Here is a 20,520-nt window from a genome sequence, read left to right on the forward strand (position 1 = left end):
CTTTATTCATAAAATGCCCACATTCCCTTACATATCAAGTAGTCATGCTACAATAAAGAATTGCCTCTTCTTTTATATCAATAAACTAGCTGATGTACCCGTGCTTCGCTACAGAATTCTACATTGTATACAGAATTCTAGGTTAGGTAGTATACACGTTGTGAGCAAGATTGTCTTAAATTGTATAGCTCTTAACGTTACCCTAGAAACACAACGGGAGGTCACCAAACATCTTTTCTCATATGAAGAGTCAGGGAATTTTCACTGTAATGGTAGACCCAATTTCATACCATCAGTCACAATCAGGTTTGGATGTTTTCATTATAATGCCTTTTTACATCCTCAGAAAGACTGTCTTAGTGGTTTTCCCAACATACAATGACATCAATAGGAATGGCGCGATTAAAAGCAATGTTTTCATATTACAAAATACACGTTCAAATGAAACACCACACATTTTCTCACTTTTAACAAACAGGACTACGCTGCCTATCTAACAGTCCAAAGTTCCAGACCTGGCATGACCAAACCGCAGACAGCCGCGATCCGTGAACACTCTTCGGCGGGGAGAAGGTCGAATAGTGGAGACTCCCAGGGCAAAAACTATGCCCAATTACTATTCTGTTTCCTAGGAGTAGCCGATGAGTCAGAAAATATCAATTCACTACACTGGCGGTGGAATCTATCTGACTTGGAGGTAATTTTTTCCTCCAAGCCAGAAGAGAAACCCCCTCTTCACTGCTAGTTTGGATTAAATTGAATGTAGAATTTAATAAAAATGAAGAGAAAGAAACTTTTCTTAAGAAACAGCTCGTTTCAGAGTTGAATTTTGAGTTACTTAGTGAATATTGTGGTGCTATAATTTGGAAAAGGCCTAAATTGTTATTCGCCACCGCCACCAAGTAAGGCTCTGCCTTACGTATGCACACTGCTCATTCAAAACAGCGCGTCAGAGTAGGGATCGAATAGCCGAAATACTATGATGATCCAGTGTGTTACGAACCAGCTGTATCAGAAAATGTATGAACCAGAGGAATGGCATGCTAAAGAAGAAAGTTTTCTAACTCCCCAGCTATTTCCCGCCAATATTCAGTCAGACTGTTATACTCAGTACGCAGCAGTAATCCCATCTATCGGAGTTGAGAGGCAGCATAAGAGACAAAGAACATCACAATAAACAATGGTCAATGTAATGTTATTGTTGATCAATGTTATGCACTTTCGATATTATAGGCCTTCACATTTCATTTTCTTCCCAATCTGAAATACCGCTCTTATCATAGTCAGTACGGTAAAACTGAATAAAAGATAAATGATTGGAAATTGTATTCTCTATAACTTTTTTATATAGTACTTTTCGATAGGACCAATAACATAGGTATTTAAAAATTACATTTTAGGCACTTTCCCCTAAACTACAATTTTATCCAGAATGAATAAAATTGTTTATAGCTTAGACTGTAGTTTCTTATTCCCTGACTCTATATACTGATTTTCATTAAATACTTTTAACCCATTTTCTTGTGGCTCGGCGTTGAAATGGACTTGGCAACAAAAATACAAATTCATGAATATCTGTGTTATCATAGCCAGTACGGTAAGAATGTATCAGACATAAATGGTCGGAAATTTAATTCTCTGTAATTTTGGTTATGTAGTATTTATCAATACGACAACTAATAAAATAAATATTTGAGAATTATATTTAGGCCTTCCCCTAAGCTGCCATTTCCCTCAGCGTAAGTAAAATTACTTATAGCTTAAATTGTAGTGGCTCATTCTCCGACTTTGCATTCCAATTTTCAATGAAATAGGACCACTAATAACGTAAATATTTAAAAATTAAATTTTAGGCCTTCCCTAAACTACCATTTCACTCAGCGTGAATAAAATTATTCATAGGCTAGATTTTAGCGATGTATTCCTCGACTTTGCATACCAATTTTTATGAAGATAGGACTACTAAAAACATAAATAATTAAAAATTAAATTTTAGGCCTTCCCCTAAACTACCATTTCTACCAGCGTGAATAAAATTATTTATGGCCTAGATTGTAGCGACTTATTCCCCGACTTTGCATACCTATTTTCATTAAATTCTCTTGGGCCGTTTTCTAGTAATGCGTGTACATACATACAGACAGAAATTACGGAACAGTAAAAAGTGCATTTCCTGGTTACTGTGAACATGACCGATACAGAAATACCATTCTTTTCAAATTCTGAACAATGTACAGACAAAACTCTTATTTTATATATATATAGATACTGTGTAAGTAAAAATGAAAATATTTCTTTAAAACCTCCTTCTTTAAAGAGATGATGATGAGGAAACAAAATTCTGTCTCCAATCATGTTTTCCTATAAAAAGCATCAAGTTTTCATGTATTAATAAACAATGTATTTTAACTATGCAATTCTATTAACCCTTTCCGCTCGTGTGTCGACCTCAGGTCGACAGCAGTCACTTAGCGTTATAGCTCGTGTGTCGACCCTGAGTCGATACAATGTTTCGCCACTCGTTGCTAGGTTACTTGGCATTGCAGGGCTTTTGTACTTCGTTTCGTAAGTGCTGGTCCCTTCCGGAAACCGAAAGAAACCAAATGGAAGTGTTTTAATTTCTCTTTGCTTGGCAAAATTGCTCCGTTTCCCTGACAACTGAAAGCGGTCACGTGAAGCAACATGGCAGAGCACAGTCTGGCCGAAGCTGAGATTCTTGAGTCTATTTCAGCTGATTTTGATGACAGTGACCATGAAAGTGATGAAAATTTTGAATCTGGCAATGAAAGTGATATATCCATTAGTGATTCAAACGATATTGATATCAGCGTCGCATGAAATCATGGAGGAGGCATTAGTATTATGACTCGTCCCGATCCCAGTCATACCGTGCTGACTTCACACATATCCATGAGATCGTGGAGAATGGGTGATGCAGGATTACACAAATTTCCTTAAAGGTTAGTTCAGGAGATTCACAAGTTATGGCAATAGACCTAAAATAGGACTAGTGTACTGGCAGCTATTTTTTACTGATCAGTTGCTAACCTCTATTGTCCATGAGACAAACAAATTTGCTGAAATGGAAATACAGCAAAATACTCCACTCCAGAAGAGATCTATCTGGTTTTCTTGGAGAGCTGTGACTTCAGAAGAGCTGAAGGCATTTATTGGTGTAATTATCAACATGGGGATGAATAGTAAGGAAGAAATGCAAGATTATTTTAATGAAGACTGGTTGTATAAGCTACCAGGGCTCCATAAATGCAATTGCTTTGAACGCTTCCACACACTCAAGACATACTGTTAGGAAAGTGATAAACATTACTTTGTGTCATGTAAATACCATAATTCATTAATTTTGTAGATCCTTCCTGTATAACCAGTACTTAATACCAGGTTTTAAAATATGAAGAATGCTGACAGAAATAAATACAAGTTGGGAGAGATCAGGACTTACAAATAATTTGAGTGGAAAGAGTTAATGAAGAAATCTCTAAATTATAAAAGTGGTAGGGCAAGTTACATCGGGTGAATGAGGGCAATTAGTGACTGTATGTAATGCTGTGAATGCTTTAGGGAATAGTATCACACCTTTTCTTATTTTCCCACGTGCATAAACAAATCCAGCATTCTTGTTTGAGGCTCCTGTGGGTTATGATCATTCCACACACAGTTCTGGTTGGATGACGCCTGAAAACTTTCTTTTATATTTGAAGCACTTCCAGAAATATGTTGGATGCTCTCGTGTAAGTAAAGTTCTCCTACTCATTGATAATCATGAGAGCCGCATGTCTCGTGATGTCATTCTTTATGCCAGAGAAAATGGGATTGTAATTTTAAGATTTCCTCCACATTGCTACTATAGACTCCAACCTTGAATGTTACAAAAGGTTTTATAATAGACATTGAACTAACTACCTCACCATAGACAAACCGGGACAACTGATCATGATATATCATGTTGCTTGGTTGGTTGGAAAGACATTTTCACAAGCATTCACAGCAAATGGCTTCAAGGCCACAGGAATTTGGCCGTTCAACTAATTCTCAGAATTTGCAGCCTTCAACATCATCTGAACCAGCAGCGATAGCCAAAGAAACATCAGAGTCCCCAGATCTCACTAGCAACTTACTTGTGGGAACTGTGAATGAGACTGAAGAGAGTGCAAAAAAAGATGAATCTACAAGATTACAAGGTTTTTGCATCAGCCCAGAAAACTTTCTTCCATATCCTAAAGCAGGTGAGAGAAGGACAAATAGAAAAGGGGGCCGTAAACATGATAAAACCATTATTTTGACTGATACACCAAAGAGGAAATCGAAGCCAAATACAAGGAGAAAGAAGACAAGGGAAGAAGAATTGAAGAAAAAAGTGTCACGCAAAAGACTGTTTTCAGAAAAGGAAAATATGAAAAAGAACAGGAGAAAGCAATTTTGGCAGGTCTCCTGAAACTGAAAGTTCTGCATCTGATCTAGAGCATGTTCAATTCTGAATCAGAATTGATGGATGAAGACACAAGTCACACAAGAAAAATTCCAAACATAGGTGATTGGGTGTTTGTGAAATTTTGTGGGAAGAGAAATATTTGCAGGTATGTGGGGCAAGTCAGTGAAGTTTCTCCTGAAGTGTTCGTGGTTAAATTTTCCAGAAGTGTAGGTGGTTCACGATTCAAGTGGCCGGAATGTGATGATATCTCTGAGGTTGATTCAGAGCAAATTCAAGCTGTTCTAGAGCCTCTTGAGTTTTCAGTAAAAAATGACAGAGTTACCAGTTTTCAATTTAAACACCAGTTTCAATTTCTCATTGAATAGCCTAACAGTGTAAGAAATTTTTATAGTAACCTATGCATAACACACAGAGGTATCTTTGCTTAGGCTAATAGAAACCATTACATTTTATGTTAATGTGACATGAGGACTTCTTTGTAGCATGCAGAACAATTCAGTTTTAGAAACTGACATATAATAAATGCAGTTTCACTGTCCTTGTAATCATTTTCATTTCACCCTTGTTTGAGCATTGTCTGAAAATAATTAGACATGGGTCAAGTATCATTAACTCAAAGGATAGTTGACCTTTTTGTGCACATAAACAAATATGGAAATTTACACATTTAGAATGTAAACTTTCTTTTTTGGGATATGATTATAAAATCTAATTGCAATATTCAATAATTTGTTTACACCATTAAAAAATTTCTAAAAATAAAAAAGTAGTACCTGGGTCAAATATCCTAAGTTTCCCTTATCTCTTTTATAATTTAGAGTTTTCTTCATTAATAGAATTGTATACGTAAAATTGGATATGTTTTACCTCGTTCTTAGTGGCAGCCTGTAAATATAGGAGGTTGTTCATAAAAAAATGGAAATGTATGGATATATTTTACAACAAATTATTTATCTGATGCAAAATGCATGGACATATTATAAAAGTTATATGTCCTGATCCATATAAGGCTATGCAATACAATGTCCCTTTGTGTAATACATTTTGGAAAGTAGTGGAGTTGAAAATGCTGCAACAGTTCAATTACTGGTCATCCGATGCAGTGATTAGGTACTGGAAAAATGTTCTATTGTTGCTTGATTTAAGTAGTAGACCATGAACATTTCCTCTCTCTTTTCTCATGACACTTGTTTAAGATTTCTTCCATCAGTAATTGCAGATCTCATCAACAAACAGAGACAGTCTTGTAATGGATATTTTGCTTTAGATTTTCTAAGTATCATAAGTTTTTCTTTACAGATTAAAATAACAGGGGACAAGGAGATTACATTATTCAATAATTTGCTTATACCATTAAAAAATTCCTAAAAATAAAAAAGTAGTACCTGGGTCAATTATCCTAAGTTCCCCTGTTTACCATACCTCTTTTATAATTTAGAGATTTCTTCATTAACTCTTCCCACTCAAATTATTTGTAAGTCCTGATTTCTCCCAACTTGTATTTATTTCTGTCAGCATTCTTCATATTTTAAAACCTGGTATTAAGTACTGGTTGTAACAATATATACAGGAAGGATCTACAAAATTAATGAATGTATGGTATTTACAAGACACAAAGTAATGTTTTTCACTTTCCTAACAGTATGTCTTGAGTGTGTGGAAGTGTTCAAAGCAATTGCCTTTATGGAGCCCTGGTAGCTTATCCAACCAGTCTTCATTAAAATTATCCTGCATTTCTTCCTTACTATTCATCCCCATGTTGATAATTACACCAATTACACATTTCCTCTCTCTTTTCTCATGACACTTGTTTAAGATTTCTTCCATCAGTAATTGCAGATCTCATCAACAAACAGAGACAGTCTTGTAATGTCTTCAGCTCTTCTGAAGTCACAGCTCTCCAAGAAAACCAGATAGATCTCTTCTGGAGTGGAGTATTTTGCTGTATTTCCATTTCAGCAAATTTGTTTGTCTCATGGACAATAGAGGTTAGCAACTGATCAGTAAAAAATAGCTACCAGTACTGTAGTCCTATTTTAGGTCTATTGCCATAACATGTGAATCCCCTGAACTAACCTTTAAGGAAATCGAAGCAAGTAGGCCTAGTTACATCGGGTGAAAGAGGGCAATTAGTGACTGTATGTAATGCTGTGAATGCTTTAGGGAATAGTATCACACCTTTTCTTATTTTCCCACGTGGATAAACAAATCCAGCATTCTTGTTTGGGGCTCCTGTGGGTTATGATCATTCCACACACAGTTCTGGTTGGATGACGCCTGAAAACTTTCTTTTATATTTGAAGCACTTCCAGAAATATGTTAGATGCTCTCGTGTAAGTAAAGTTCTCCTACATTGATAATCATGAGAGCCACATGTCTCGTGATGTCATTCTTTATGCCAGAGAAAATGGGATTGTAATTTTAAGATTTCTTCCACATTGCTACTATAGACTCCAACCTTGAATGTTTCAAAAGGTTTTATAATACACATTGCACAAACTACCTCACCATAGAAAAACCGGGACAACTGATCATGATATATCATGTTGCTCAGTTGGTTGGAAAGACATTTTCACAAGCATTCACCCCAAATGGCTTCAAGGCCACAGGAATTTGGCCGTTCAACTAATTCTCAGAATTTGCAGCCTTCAACATCATTTGAACCAGCAGCGATAGCCAAAGAAACATCAGAGTCCCCAGACCTCACTAGCAACTTACTTGTGGGAACTGTGAATGAGACTGAAGACAGTGCAAAAAAAGATGAATCTACAAGATTACAAGGTTTTTGCATCAGCCCAGAAAACTTTCTTCCACATCCTAAAGCAGGTGAGAGAAGGGCAAATAGCTCGTGGAAGTGGCATCCTTCTTCTTCTGCCTACCATTCATCCCACATAATTACAAAGTCTGTTTTTCTGCACTTTGCTTCCCATCCCTTCTGATCTTTGGCATCAACTGGAGTAATGCTCACCAAGCACAACCTCCTATAGTGTCATTATAAGTTAAGAACATTTTCCCATATTGAACCCGAGATTCACAATTAGAATTAAAGAAGGTTCAACCTATTCAATACAAAGTGTGTTGTACAAGGTATTCACAACATGTTATTTATTATTACTAGTACCGGTTTCGATGCTTAATGGCGTCATCATCAGCTAGAAATCACAAAGTGGGCAGGGTACATAACATAAAATTGTATACATGATACATGATTGACTGTTTTTACATTAAGAGCTAGATGAATAATGAGTAAAATATGATGGTATAATATAACGCATAGAGGCGTTATAGTCTAATGAGGCAGATAGGTAATGTACAATAAAATTGGTCTGATGAATGAGAGTAAAAGTCTTAGTGTAATAATAAAATGATGCGGTAAAATTGTCCACTCTTCTGTTGTTATCAATGGAGATATCTAAGTCCAGGTCCAGTGTTGTGTGTGGTTGGCAAGACCATCAAATATTTGTTTAAGGCCGGTACACCTGACATTGAGTGGTTGAATAATGTTGAATTTTGAGGTCGTCTCAGCTCAATATAGGTGATGAAGCTTAAAAGGAAGAAAAGCTAGGTTAATGAAATGGATAGCTAAAGATGGGTTCGCGGCCGAATGTGATGGAATATGGGACTCACTTTGTTCAGCGTGCTGGTTGTGTGTTGTGAGAAGGGTTGTGGATGAGTGAGATGGATGTGAGTAAGTTGAGTGTGAGTGGAGGTGAGGTGGGAGGGGCAGGAAAAGGAAAGAGGGGGGGAAGGAGAGAGGAGGGGAGTGGAAGGGATGGAAAGGCGGAGTTTAAGGCAGGTCGGGGGATGGAGTGGTGGTAGTGTGCGACATAGGAGAGTATTGTGCAGAGCGTTAAAAGATCGATTTCTTCTTCGTGGATTTGATGCCTCTAAAGGCTTCGATTAGGAAGTCGAAAAGAATATTAGGTTTTTCTGAAATTTCATTGAGGTTTAGATTGGGATTGAAAAATTGGTCTAAATGAATAAAACAGTTTTCCGTAACTTCGAGTAAAGGGCCTTTGTTTATGTTCTTGAGAATTTCTAGGTCTTGTTCTATGGTAGTGAAATTATGCTTTGAGTCATGTATGTGTTGGCCTATTGCAGAAAACCTATTATACTTAATGGCATTGACGTGTTCTAGGTATCTAACTTTGAAACTTCTTCCGGTCTGTCCGATGTATGAGGAAAAACAGTTATTGCATTTGAAACGATAAACACCTGACTTTGCGTGAATGTCGGATTTGTTTATTGACTTGGCATTGTGCACTATTTCTATATTTCTATTGTTGGTTCTGTACAAAATTTTAATATTATGTTTCTTGAAGATGTTAGTTACACTGTGTATGTTTTCATTGACAGTGAAGGTGGCATATAGGGCGGGGTTAGGTCTTTCTTTGTTAATGTTGACTTTAGTCTGTGTTTACATTTGTTGATAATGTATTCTATGAATGAGGAATTATATCCGTTATATTTGGCGATGGCACGTATGGTATTCAGTTCTTTCTTTAGATTTTCCTTAGATAACGGTATTTTTAATGTTCGGTCTACCATACTGTAGTAAGTGGCGCACTTACGTGTGTATGGGTGTGTGGAGTCTCTTCTGATAGTTGTCGCTGTTTGTGTTGGTTTTCTGTAGATATTATGTTCTAGTGAGGAAGGCAGTCTCTTAATTGTAAGGTCCAAAAAATTTATTGAGTTATTGGACTCGGACAACAATGTAAATTTTATATTAGAATCTATATTGTTTAAATTGTTGAGGGTGGTAGCTGCATTTACCGTTCTGTCATCTAGAATAACCAGAGTGTCATCGACATATCTGGACCAGAAAAGTATGTTTGAGAAGATATTATTGTTATTAATTGCTGTCTTCTAGGGAATCTATGTATATCTCTGCCAAAATTCCTGAGGCCGGCGACCCCATAGCCAGTCTATCTTGTTGGTATATACATTTGTCAAATGTGAAATAGTTGTTGTGAATCACTAGTTTTAGGACCTGCATGAAATCCTGGATCTCGAGTTTACTTAGCCCACTATGTGCTTTTAGGTTATTTTGAATTACGGGAAGGAGTTTTTTAGTGTTAATGCTGGGATACATATTGTTGATATCAAATGAATGAAGGGTGTGAAACGGTTGTATTTTAAATTTGTTCAGTTTTTTATTAATTCAATAGTGTTTTTTACGGATTTTTTCGACTGAAAATTAATTAATAACAAAAACGGCAATTAATAACAATAATTTCTCAAACATACTTTTCTGGTCCAGACCTGTCAATGACACTCTGGTTATTCTAGATGACAGAACGGTAAATGCAGCTACCACCCTCAACAATTTAAACAATATAGATTCTAATATAAAATTTACATTGTTGTCCGAGTCCAATAACTCAATAAATTTTTTGGACCTTACAATTAAGAGACTGCCTTCCTCACTAGAACATAATATCTACAGAAAACCAACACAAACAGCGACAACTATCAGAAGAGACTCCACACACCCATACACACGTAAGTGCGCCACTTACTACAGTATGGTAGACCGAACATTAAAAATACCGTTATCTAAGGAAAATCTAAAGAAAGAACTGAATACCATACGTGCCATCGCCAAATATAACGGATATAATTCCTCATTCATAGAACACATTATCAACAAATGTAAACACAGACTAAAGTCAACATTAACCAAAGAAAGACCTAACCCCGCCCTATACGCCACCTTCACTGTCAATGAAAACATACACAGTGTAACTAACATCTTCAAGAAACATAATATTAAAATTTTGTACAGAACCAACAATAGAAATATAGAAATAGTGCACAATGCCAAGTCAATAAACAAATCCGACATTCACGCAAAGTCAGGTGTTTATCGTTTCAAATGCAATAACTGTTTTTCCTCATACATCGGACAGACCAGAAGAAGTTTCAAAGTTAGATACCTAGAACACGTCAATGCCATTAAGTATAATAGGTTTTCTGCAATAGGACAACACATACATGACTCAAAGCATAATTTCACTACCATAGAACAAGACCTAGAAATCCTCAAGTACATAAACAAAGGCCCTTTACTCGAAGTTACGGAAAACTGTTTTATTCATTTAGACCAATTTTTCAATCCCAATCTAAACCTCAATGAAATTTCAGAATAACCTAATATTCTTTTCGACTTCCTAATCAAAGTCTTTAGAGGCATCAAATCCACGAGGAAGAAATCGATCTTTTACGCTCTGCACAATACTCTCCTATATCGCACACTACCACCACTCCATCCCCCTGACCCGCCTTAAACTCCGCCTTCCCATCCCTTCCACTCACCTCTTCTCTCCTTCCCCCCTCCCCTTTCCTTTTCCTGCCCCTCTCACCTCACCTCCACTCACACTCAACTTACTCACATCCATCTCACTCGTCCACAACCCTTCTCACAACACACAACCAGCACGCTGAACAAGGTGAGTCCCATATTCCATCACATTCGGCCGCGAACCCATCTTTAGCTATCCATTTCATTAACCTAGCTTTTCTTCCTTTTAAGCTTCATCACCTATATTGAGCTGAGACGACCTCAAAATTCAATCTTATTCAACCACTCAATGTCAGGTGTACCGGCCTTAAACAAATATTTGATGGTCTTGCCAACCACACACAACACTGGACCTAGACTTAGATATCTCCATTGATAACAACAGAAGAGTGGACAATTTTACCGCATCGTTTTATTATTATACTAAGACTTTTACTCTCATTCATCAGACCAATTTTATTGTACAATACCTACCTGCCTCATTAGACTATAACGCCTCTATGCGTTATATTATGCCATCATATTTTACTCATTATTCATCTAGCTCTTAATGTAAAAACAGTCAATCATGTATCATGTATACAATTTTATGTTATGTACCCTGCCCACTTTGTGATTTCTAGCTGATGATGACGCCATTAAGCATCGAAACCGGTACTAGTAATAATAAATAACATGTTGTGAACACCTTGTACAACACACTTTGTATTGAATAGGCTGAACCTTCTTTAATTCTAATTATGACTCCCATAGTGTGCCAAGCCATCTCTTCCTGGGCTGTCCACGTGGTCGATGGCCCTCGGGGTTCAAATCTAGTGCTACCTTCACAACTGAGGTACTACTGCTGCACAGTATGTGACCATATCATCTTAGGCAAGTCTCCCGCATTTCGTCAGTAATTGGAGCCACTCCAAATGCCGCTCTGGCATCCTTGTTCATTACGTGGTCAAACTTACTGAGTCCGAGAGGCCATCGAAGCATCCTCACATCCATGGTGCACGCCATGTTGTTCATGTCTTTTTGTAACAGACCAACATTCTGCCCCGTATAGTGCTACAGGATGAACGTTCATTCTATAAATCTTTGATTTTAAGTACAACAGGATATTCCAGTTGAAAAGGACTCCCATAACTTGGAGCCACTTCATCCAGGCTGCGTTTACTCTATTCCTTGAATCTGGCAGTGTATCATAAGCTGAGACTGATCCCAAATATTTAAACCGATTTGTTTTAGGAAGATCAATGTCACAAGTCATTAATCTCATATTTGGTCCGTATTGATGACAGTGATTACATATAATTAAAAAAAAATATTTGTTTAATGTCAACCTAGTCAATACTTACAATTACCACTATTGTGGTTAAATGATCATAAATAATTGAAAAATCGTGAACATATTTCGCCCTTCGTAACGGGCATCATCAGCACTATGAACAACTTTAAAAATAATACAGTAGAGTCTCGATTATCCGACCCAAACGGGACCTGGAGTATGTCGGATCAGCGAAAATGTCGGATAATACAGAATTACTTTGAAAATTAACTAAAACAAACAGGAAGGCCGTACTGTATTACTAAAACAATAACATGTTTTACAGCACTCTATTTATTGAATTATCAGTTCAATTGTACAGTACCTGCAGTATTGAACGAAAACATTCCAAGTATCTTACGAGAAGAAACTTGCCAACAATCAAGGATGAAAGGAGTTTCCACCGATATTTCCTCTTCAGTGTTTCCAGCACACCTTGGTCCACTGGCTGGCATAATGACGTCATGAATTCATGACTTCATGAATTTGATGTCACCACTTCTAAGTTGTTGTTCATTTGGGTGCGATGGAGCATTGTCTAGTTGAAGAAGAGGTTTTCTAGGGAGAGTGTCTGAAGCTAGAAATTTTTCTACATGTGGAACAAACTGTGTAACAAAACAGTCTTTAAAGATGTCAACAGATATCCAGACAGCCTTCTGATTCGTGAAATGGACTGGAAGAGCATTAACAGAAATATTTTTATAAATGCCCTAGGCTTCTTTGCTTTACCAATCATAAGCAATCTTCCTTTTAAGTACCCAGCAACATTACTACAGGCAAGAACAGTAAATCTTTCCTTACTACGCTTGTAGCCAGGTGCAGACGTCTCGGCTTGGGCTGCGAGAGTTTTTGATGGCACCATCTTGAAATTTTGCCCAGTCTCATCATAATTAAAAATCTGATAACCGGTTAATCCTTCAGCAAGTATTATTACTTAACATTCCTTTTTAAACACAACCTCATCGGATTTAGCTGACAGATTTTCTCCACAGATATTAAGCTGCCTAATGCCGTACCGTTTCTTCCACCGATGAAGCCACCCAGCACTGGCAGTAAATTTAGGGTCCCCTTCATTAAACTCCTTCTGGTAATATACCGCCTTTTCTTGCAGAATGGGGCCAGATATTGGCAGGTCCTTTAGTCTCCACCAAAAGTTCAAAATTAAGTCTACCAGTGTCGGATAACACGGAATGTCGGATAAGCGAAGGTCGGTTGAGCGAGACTCTACTGTAGTTACATTTAAGACTGTCTTACAATAATCAATCATATAAGATTGGAATAAAATGTGACATTAAAAGTTGGTTTTGATACCATTATTAAAAAGTTTCTTTCGATAATGGGAAATAATTTTTTTGGTATTAATGCTAGGGTACATATTGACAATATCAAAAGAATGTAAAGAATGGTGTGGCTGAATTTCAAAGTTGTTCAGTTTTTCGATTAGCTCAATAGTACTTTGAATAGACTTTTTTGTTAAAAACTTATAATTATTCTTTAGAAATTTTTGAATGAATTGGGCTAATTTGTATAGCGGACTGGGTCTGTAATTAATGATCGGGCGAATAGGGACATCAGCCTTGTGGATCTTAGGGAAAGCTTTTGCAGTTGGTAGACCCGGATTCATGTTCAAAAACTTTGTTTTCTCATAATCTGTGAATAGTGTGCCAGTTTGGGCTCATCAGGTTCCCTATGAGCATCATTATATACAGTATATCCACCAGTACCAATGGTGGAACCTGTGCTTGGACCAGTTCCAGTCATTATTGCTGAAGAAGTTGCCTGAAGCAGCTCAGTGTCTGGCAGATCTGTTCAATAAAATCACTGACGAAAATGAAGCCCCTCCCATCTGACTTACCACCATTACAGTTTCAGTGTGGAAAGGTAAAGGTGATTAAAGGTGATGTCAGCAACTGCTTCGGTTAAAGACCAATCTGCTTGCTTTGACACACAATGAAGATTTTTGAACGTGTTCTGGACACGCATCTTCATGATATTGTTGATGTCACTCCGAACCAATGTGGTTTTGTCCTTTCGAACTAACAATAGAAACACGGATGTGATTTATAACTCCAAATCTATAAACAGAACTAATATATTTTCAAAATCTGGCATATACCGTTTTAAATGCAACACCTGTAATTCTTCTTAATTGGACAAACTCGACGCAGCTTCAAAATTAGATATTCAGAACATGTTAACGCGATAAAATACAATAAATTCCCAACAATAGGGTAACACATGCAAGACATAAAACATCATTTCACTACGTTAGACCAAGACATTGAATTATCAGTACCCTAAACAAAGGCCCTCTTCTTGATATCACTGAAAATTGTTTAATACACCTTGATCAATATTTTAATCCTAACCAAAACCTTAACGATTTGTCTGAAAAACCACACATTCTTTTTGACTTACTTATCTTAGTTTTCAAAAGCTTCAAGTTGACAAGCAGGCGTTCAATCTTCCACGTAATACACAACACCTTCTCGCGCTACTTGCCCTTACCACAACACAACACCCCCCCCGACCGACCTTAAACTACTCCCCTCACTCCCTTACCCCCTCCTATCCCCTACCTATATTAAATTTTCGGTTCTTACTTCCTCTTGTACTTCATGACAAGGCTAAATTAAAGTGAGCCTCATATTATTACATACCTTACCATTTTCACTTTTCTATTTCTTATTTTTAATTTCTTTTCTTTTCCTTAGATCTCATAAAATTCATATCAGTACGAATAGTCTCGTATTCTAAGAGTTTTTATATATACCGCTATCCACCTTTTGAAGTACTAAAACAAAATCATATCATTTGTTACCTAGCAACAACATTTTATTCCCTGAATAACAACAATATTGTGAATGATACTGCATCATTTTTTTTAACCTCAAGATCTACAGCAAGAGTGCTCAAGAACCTCTACATGAACTTCTATTTTTAATTCAAGAAAAGTGTCATAAGTGTTACAATTGCGTTGGCTTCTTGCCATTTTTGTGTCGGCTGACGATGACATGGACATATGTCGAAACCGGTCCCATAACATATTAAATATGTAGCTACATTAATTCGTGCAACAATATTATTGTATTGAATAGGTGGAACATCTTTCTCTTTTTAGCTTTAATATTAGTTCAATACGGATCAGTGATGAAGTTTTTAACTTGAAATGCTGGCAACCAAGAATGAGTTACCTGGAAAATTTATAATGTCCAATAACAGACCAATTATACTGGTATTGGTGGATGCAGAAATTCTTTATTAAAGATAGTCTCGAAACGTCTCTTCCAATGGCTAAGGATTTCGGGTGGGCTTCACAGCAGTTTCTGGTTTTCATCCTTTATGGTCATGATGTGCCCAATATCCTGCGCAGAGCGATACATTGCTACCTAATAGATCTTTTTAGCACCCTCCGTGTGTCCAGCTGATCGTAGATCTTGTAGTGACCCTCTTTTGCCTTTGCTACTTCTGTTTTTGCCATCAACTTACATTGTCTGTACTTCTGCTGATCTTCATCGAGTACCGACCTAAGCTAGGTCTTGTAGGCTAACTTCTTTGCCTTAATAGCACCTTGCACATGTTCATTCCACCACCAGACCTCCTTGTTGATGAAACGACAACCATAACTGTGAGAATATATCAGATTTAGTGCCTGTTCTCCATGTTAGGAGCAGCCCAAATTTCTGCTGGTAGCAGTTCTAAAATGCCCGATGCCAGGCTGTGGAGACAAGCCCTGAGCAGACCCCTTGGTGTTATTCAACAGGAGTTGGCTATGTGCCAACAATGGCTTTCACCCTTACCCTACCTCATAACCACCATCATCACATCACACCCAGATGCCTCACAATCATCATACCCAGATGCCTTATCATCATAATAACACACCCAGATGCACAGCTCATCCTTGGACATCAAAACGGAAGACCTGGACCAGACCTCTCCGGAGGCCACATGCAATCAGTCAATCAATCTATGATATCATCCTTTCTCTCTCTTTTTTTCCCAGCCAGATAAAAATACTGCTTAGGAAACTACAAATACTTCTCATACTATTAATTCACATGAAGCATGAACGCTTGACATTATTTCCCTAGCCACAGAACTAAAAATAAAATCAAAGCTCATGCAAATTACTAACCTCTGTATCAGGATCCACAATGATAATTTCTCCCAAGTTGTCATCATTTTCCTCACCATCCTCTGATGGAAACAGAAAAATAAAAAATAAAAACATAAACAGGTGTAAAATACAAAACTGTTGCGAATACCTACTCTAAACAAAGAATGATGAAGCAACAATAATAATTTTAAAATATTCTCATCTAGAATAAATTCACATTCTAAGGTGCTATTAATTTCAAATTATTTAACATAAGATGTTTGATGCAAATAATGTTAAGAACATAATCATGGAAAGTTGGATGTTAAACAAAATGTTTCCTCTGGTGCCGTCTTCTCACAGAAGGTTGGCAACCACCACGGAGTAAGTTTTCCTATTTTGCATTTCCCCGTGTCAGAGTCACCATATCTTGGATGTCGAACCACTGTCAGAGGTTCCACATCCAGGATAATCTTCCTTGTCCACATCCTTGTTTCACCTCTATCTTGCCTTCTATGATAGCTGTTGGAGATTACGAATCCAGAATAATCTTCTTCACCCTCGTCCTTATTTCCCTTCTATTTTGCCTTCTATAATAAGTTGTATAATGATGCTTGTTGTTAAAAGGGGCCTAACATTTAGGTCATTGATCCCAATACGTTGTATCAGGCTGTACTTGTTATTTCAGAAAATGTGATCAAAATAGGCTCCTTTTTCTGTTTTGGGAGGGTTAAGACTTCACATGATTTCCCGGCTCAAGGGAATACTTCATCATTGGTGATGTGGTCTACCCATTGGATTTTGAATATTCTGTGATATATCTGCATTTCAAGGGTCTGCAGTCAGTTCATTGACAAGTTACACTATTTTCTAGTTTAAATGTTCACACTATTCACAACATACATACAACTCTTCAGAAGTCTGTCCATGGATCCAATTGATTAGCATAGTGAAAGATGATACCTGGATAGTAAGTGGTAGGGTCTGTGTTAAAGTCTACAAAGAAAAATCAACACCACTTTCCTCAGTAACCATCCACACAAAATTGAACTACGTATAAAGCACATTATAAATTCTGATGTAATGAGTAATATACAGCTTGAAAGCAGAATTCCAATTTGTGAATATGCAAGCAGGTACTCCATCCCTCACAACACATTTGTGTGTGGCAGATTGAAAATGGAAACTGCAACACCATGAAGGCATTGGTCGTTTGTATTGATCTTCAAGATATGGAACGATGCCATGTAGGTATGTAAATGATCAAAGTTTCAGACCCATTGGATTGTTGCTACAGGTCTCCCCACGTGATTGGTCGCGGAGGAATCAACTCCAGTATATGGACTCTGGCGTAGCGTAGTTGACTTGCAGTCTGTGCAGTGAAGTGTTCCCCGTCAAACATGCCTCGACGACAGAGAAGAGCATGCTATCAACAACTGTCGCCGTTTGAGAGGGCTTGGATAATTGGGCTGTGTGAGGCTGGATTATCGCTAAGGACTGTCGCTGCACGTGTTGGCCGACAGGCATCTATGGTACAACGTGTATGGCAGCAGTGGTCAAATGAAGGTACCCACACTCGTAGACCTGGCACAGGCTCAGCGCGACAGACAACTGTGAGAGAGGATCACCGCATCATTCGGATGACCTGCATGGAACCCCATGCAACAGCAGCGCAAATTCGAGCAGCTGTGGCACCCCACGTTACACAACAAACAGTTGGTAATCGCCTGCGTGCAGCTGGCTTACGAGCCTGTGTTCCTGCAGAAGTGTTCCATTGACCCCACAACAGCGACGTGTAAGGCTGGCCTGATGTCGAGAAAGATCGACGTGGGTCGAATGGCATAGGGTCTTGCCCGCAGTGATCTCCGGAATCGTGAGCGCTGACGTACCAGGGAGAGGGGCCGCCCAGATCTTATTGTCGAGAGGCACACAGGGCCAACACCAAGCATTATGGTCTGGGGAGCTATTGGCTTTAATATGAAGTCACAATTAGTGCTTGTTGAGGGCACTATGACTGCTCGACAGTACGTTGATAGGGTACTCAATCCAGTGGTTCTCCCTATGATGGCGAACATTGCTAATGGGATGTTTCAGCAGGACAATGCCCGGGTTCACACTGCACGCATCTCCAGAGAAGCTCGCCACGACATCACAACCTTAGAATGGCCCGCCAGATCCCCAGACCTCAGTCCTGTTGAGCATGTGTGGAACATGATGGGTCGACAACGGCCACCCACAACTCTGGAACAACTGACCCGTGCAGTGCAGCAAGCATGGGCCACAATTCCTCAGGAAGCGATCCAGAGCCTTATTGACTCCATGCCTCGACGAATTCATCAATGTATTGCAGCTCATGGTGGGCACATCCTGTACTGATTGTTGTCCAAACTTGCGGTCAGAGGGACCTGAAAGTGTAATCATCGAATCACAACCGAACACTCGTCCTGCATGTTCAATTGAAGCAATGTAGCACCACTCCTTCTGGGTGTTGCAATTTCTATTTTCTTCAGTGTATATTAAATCATCTAAGGTCAAGGTTCAGAGCAAATTTCAGATCAACCTCTCTGCTCTCTTTCAAATATACTATGGTCTGAGCAGGGGCGTAGCCTAGCAAGGGTTAGTGGGAGTTAGAACCAAACCCCCACAGAATTTTTCCATAAGAAAATAAACAGAAACTGACAATAAACATGTAAAAGTCGACTCAAAGGGTTGGCTCTTTTGAAAATCCATGGAGAGAAAATTGTAAAACCAACAGATCTCTAGAATCTATTTTCTAAGAAGCCTTGAAATTTGGATTATGGATTGTAATCTGAACAGATCATTCGCTGCAAAACTATTTACTTTGATTGCATATTGTTTCTGAATATTAATGTAAGATTTTGTAATGTGGTGGTACTGCAATCTGAATATAAACATAAGTTACTTGTATCACTGTCCTTATAACACTCGTGCATGCAAGCACCAAACACGCACAAGCTCCTTCATTATGTTCTATCATCACTTTGTAACCATAACCCCTACCATCGCTCGATCCTGGCTATGCTACTGGGTCTGCGACAAGGAGATGGATGAACTTGTACATTCCTTAACCCATAGAGAGCCAGACGATATATTGTTGTTGTGTATATACGCGTAAAGTGCCAACCACGATATATCGTCGCTTGGTTAGCGCGCTTTTCTATATGAGTTAGTACAGCTTCGGCCGTCAGATGGCAACATCTTATGTGTCGAGTCCATAGAGAAATGTTAGTAGTTTTTTACTATGCTGGTAGATAGTGCATAAATTCATTCGTTTTCACGCAGTGAATTTCTAAAATCCATGTTCATCTACGACGTATGATCTTCATGCCGTGTGAGTAAAATGGCGACTAGCGGGAGAAGTGACTTTGTTGACGATGACGAACTGGCTGTATATCTTAATAATAATGAAGAAGGGGATGATGAAGACTCGGATGAGGAATTCATTCCTCCAACAAGTGAGGAAGAGGGAAGTAAATGTGTTATTGGGAGTGTTAACGGTTATTTTTCTATAAACACCCGACCACGTGTTCGTTGTCCGAGTGTAAACAGTGGAAGTGATAGTGGTAATGACCGTTTCAATGACAGTACTGATGATGACAACGGCTGTAACAATGCCCAACAGCAAGAATTTCCTGTTTTTCGTGAAATTCAGGTAGGTCAAGACGTAAAATACCAACCCTCACCTGGTTATTATGAGACTCCTGGCTCAAGACACGCCCCTTCCTCAGACGCAAAACCTATTGTGTATTTTTATTTGTTTTTCACGGCTCAATTATAGAACATCATAACTACAGAGACAAACAGATATGCTAATCAGTTCTTGAGAAGTCATGTCTTGTCACCACATGCCAGAGCACAGCAGTAGCGCCCAATTACATTGACAGAAATGAAGGCTTTCGTTGCTGTTTTGTTGGAAATGGGTATAACTAGAAGGCCGAGCATATTTTCTTATTGGGTCAAAAACTCTCGTTATATTCCATGGTTTGGAAATATGTTCTCAAGAAACAGATTCCAACTGATCTTGGGTTTTTTCATCTTGTGAACAATGAAAATCTTTCACCACCTGGTCACCCTGACTACTACCCATGTGCCAGGTTTAATCCATTGTTGAGCATGCCGATGGTGTATTCCAATACCATTACACTCCACACCAACAACTTAGTGTAGATGAATTTTTGATTGGCACCAAAAGTCACACAGCACTAACTCACTGCCTAATAAAAAATACCATAAATGGGGAATCAAGTTTGGGATGCTGTGCGATTCAGTAATCCATTACTGTTTAGGTTTTTACTGTTACCGAGGAGCTGTAAGTAGGGAAGACAAGGATGACATAA

General features: G+C 38.3%; 1 protein-coding gene across 1 annotated transcript in view; it reads right to left on the reverse strand.

Moving 5' to 3' along the window:
* sds22 (protein phosphatase 1 regulatory subunit sds22) overlaps nt 1-20,520 on the reverse strand; it is a 214,026-nt gene that overhangs the window by 168,271 nt on the left and 25,235 nt on the right. The window contains exon 3 of the mRNA XM_067137327.2: nt 16,202-16,263. Within this exon, the coding sequence (XP_066993428.1) occupies nt 16,202-16,263 (62 nt within the window). The remainder of the gene's footprint in view (nt 1-16,201; nt 16,264-20,520) is intronic.

The sequence above is a fragment of the Anabrus simplex genome, chromosome 1 (assembly GCF_040414725.1).
Source record: "Anabrus simplex isolate iqAnaSimp1 chromosome 1, ASM4041472v1, whole genome shotgun sequence".
NCBI classification, from domain to species: Eukaryota; Metazoa; Arthropoda; class Insecta; order Orthoptera; family Tettigoniidae; genus Anabrus; species Anabrus simplex.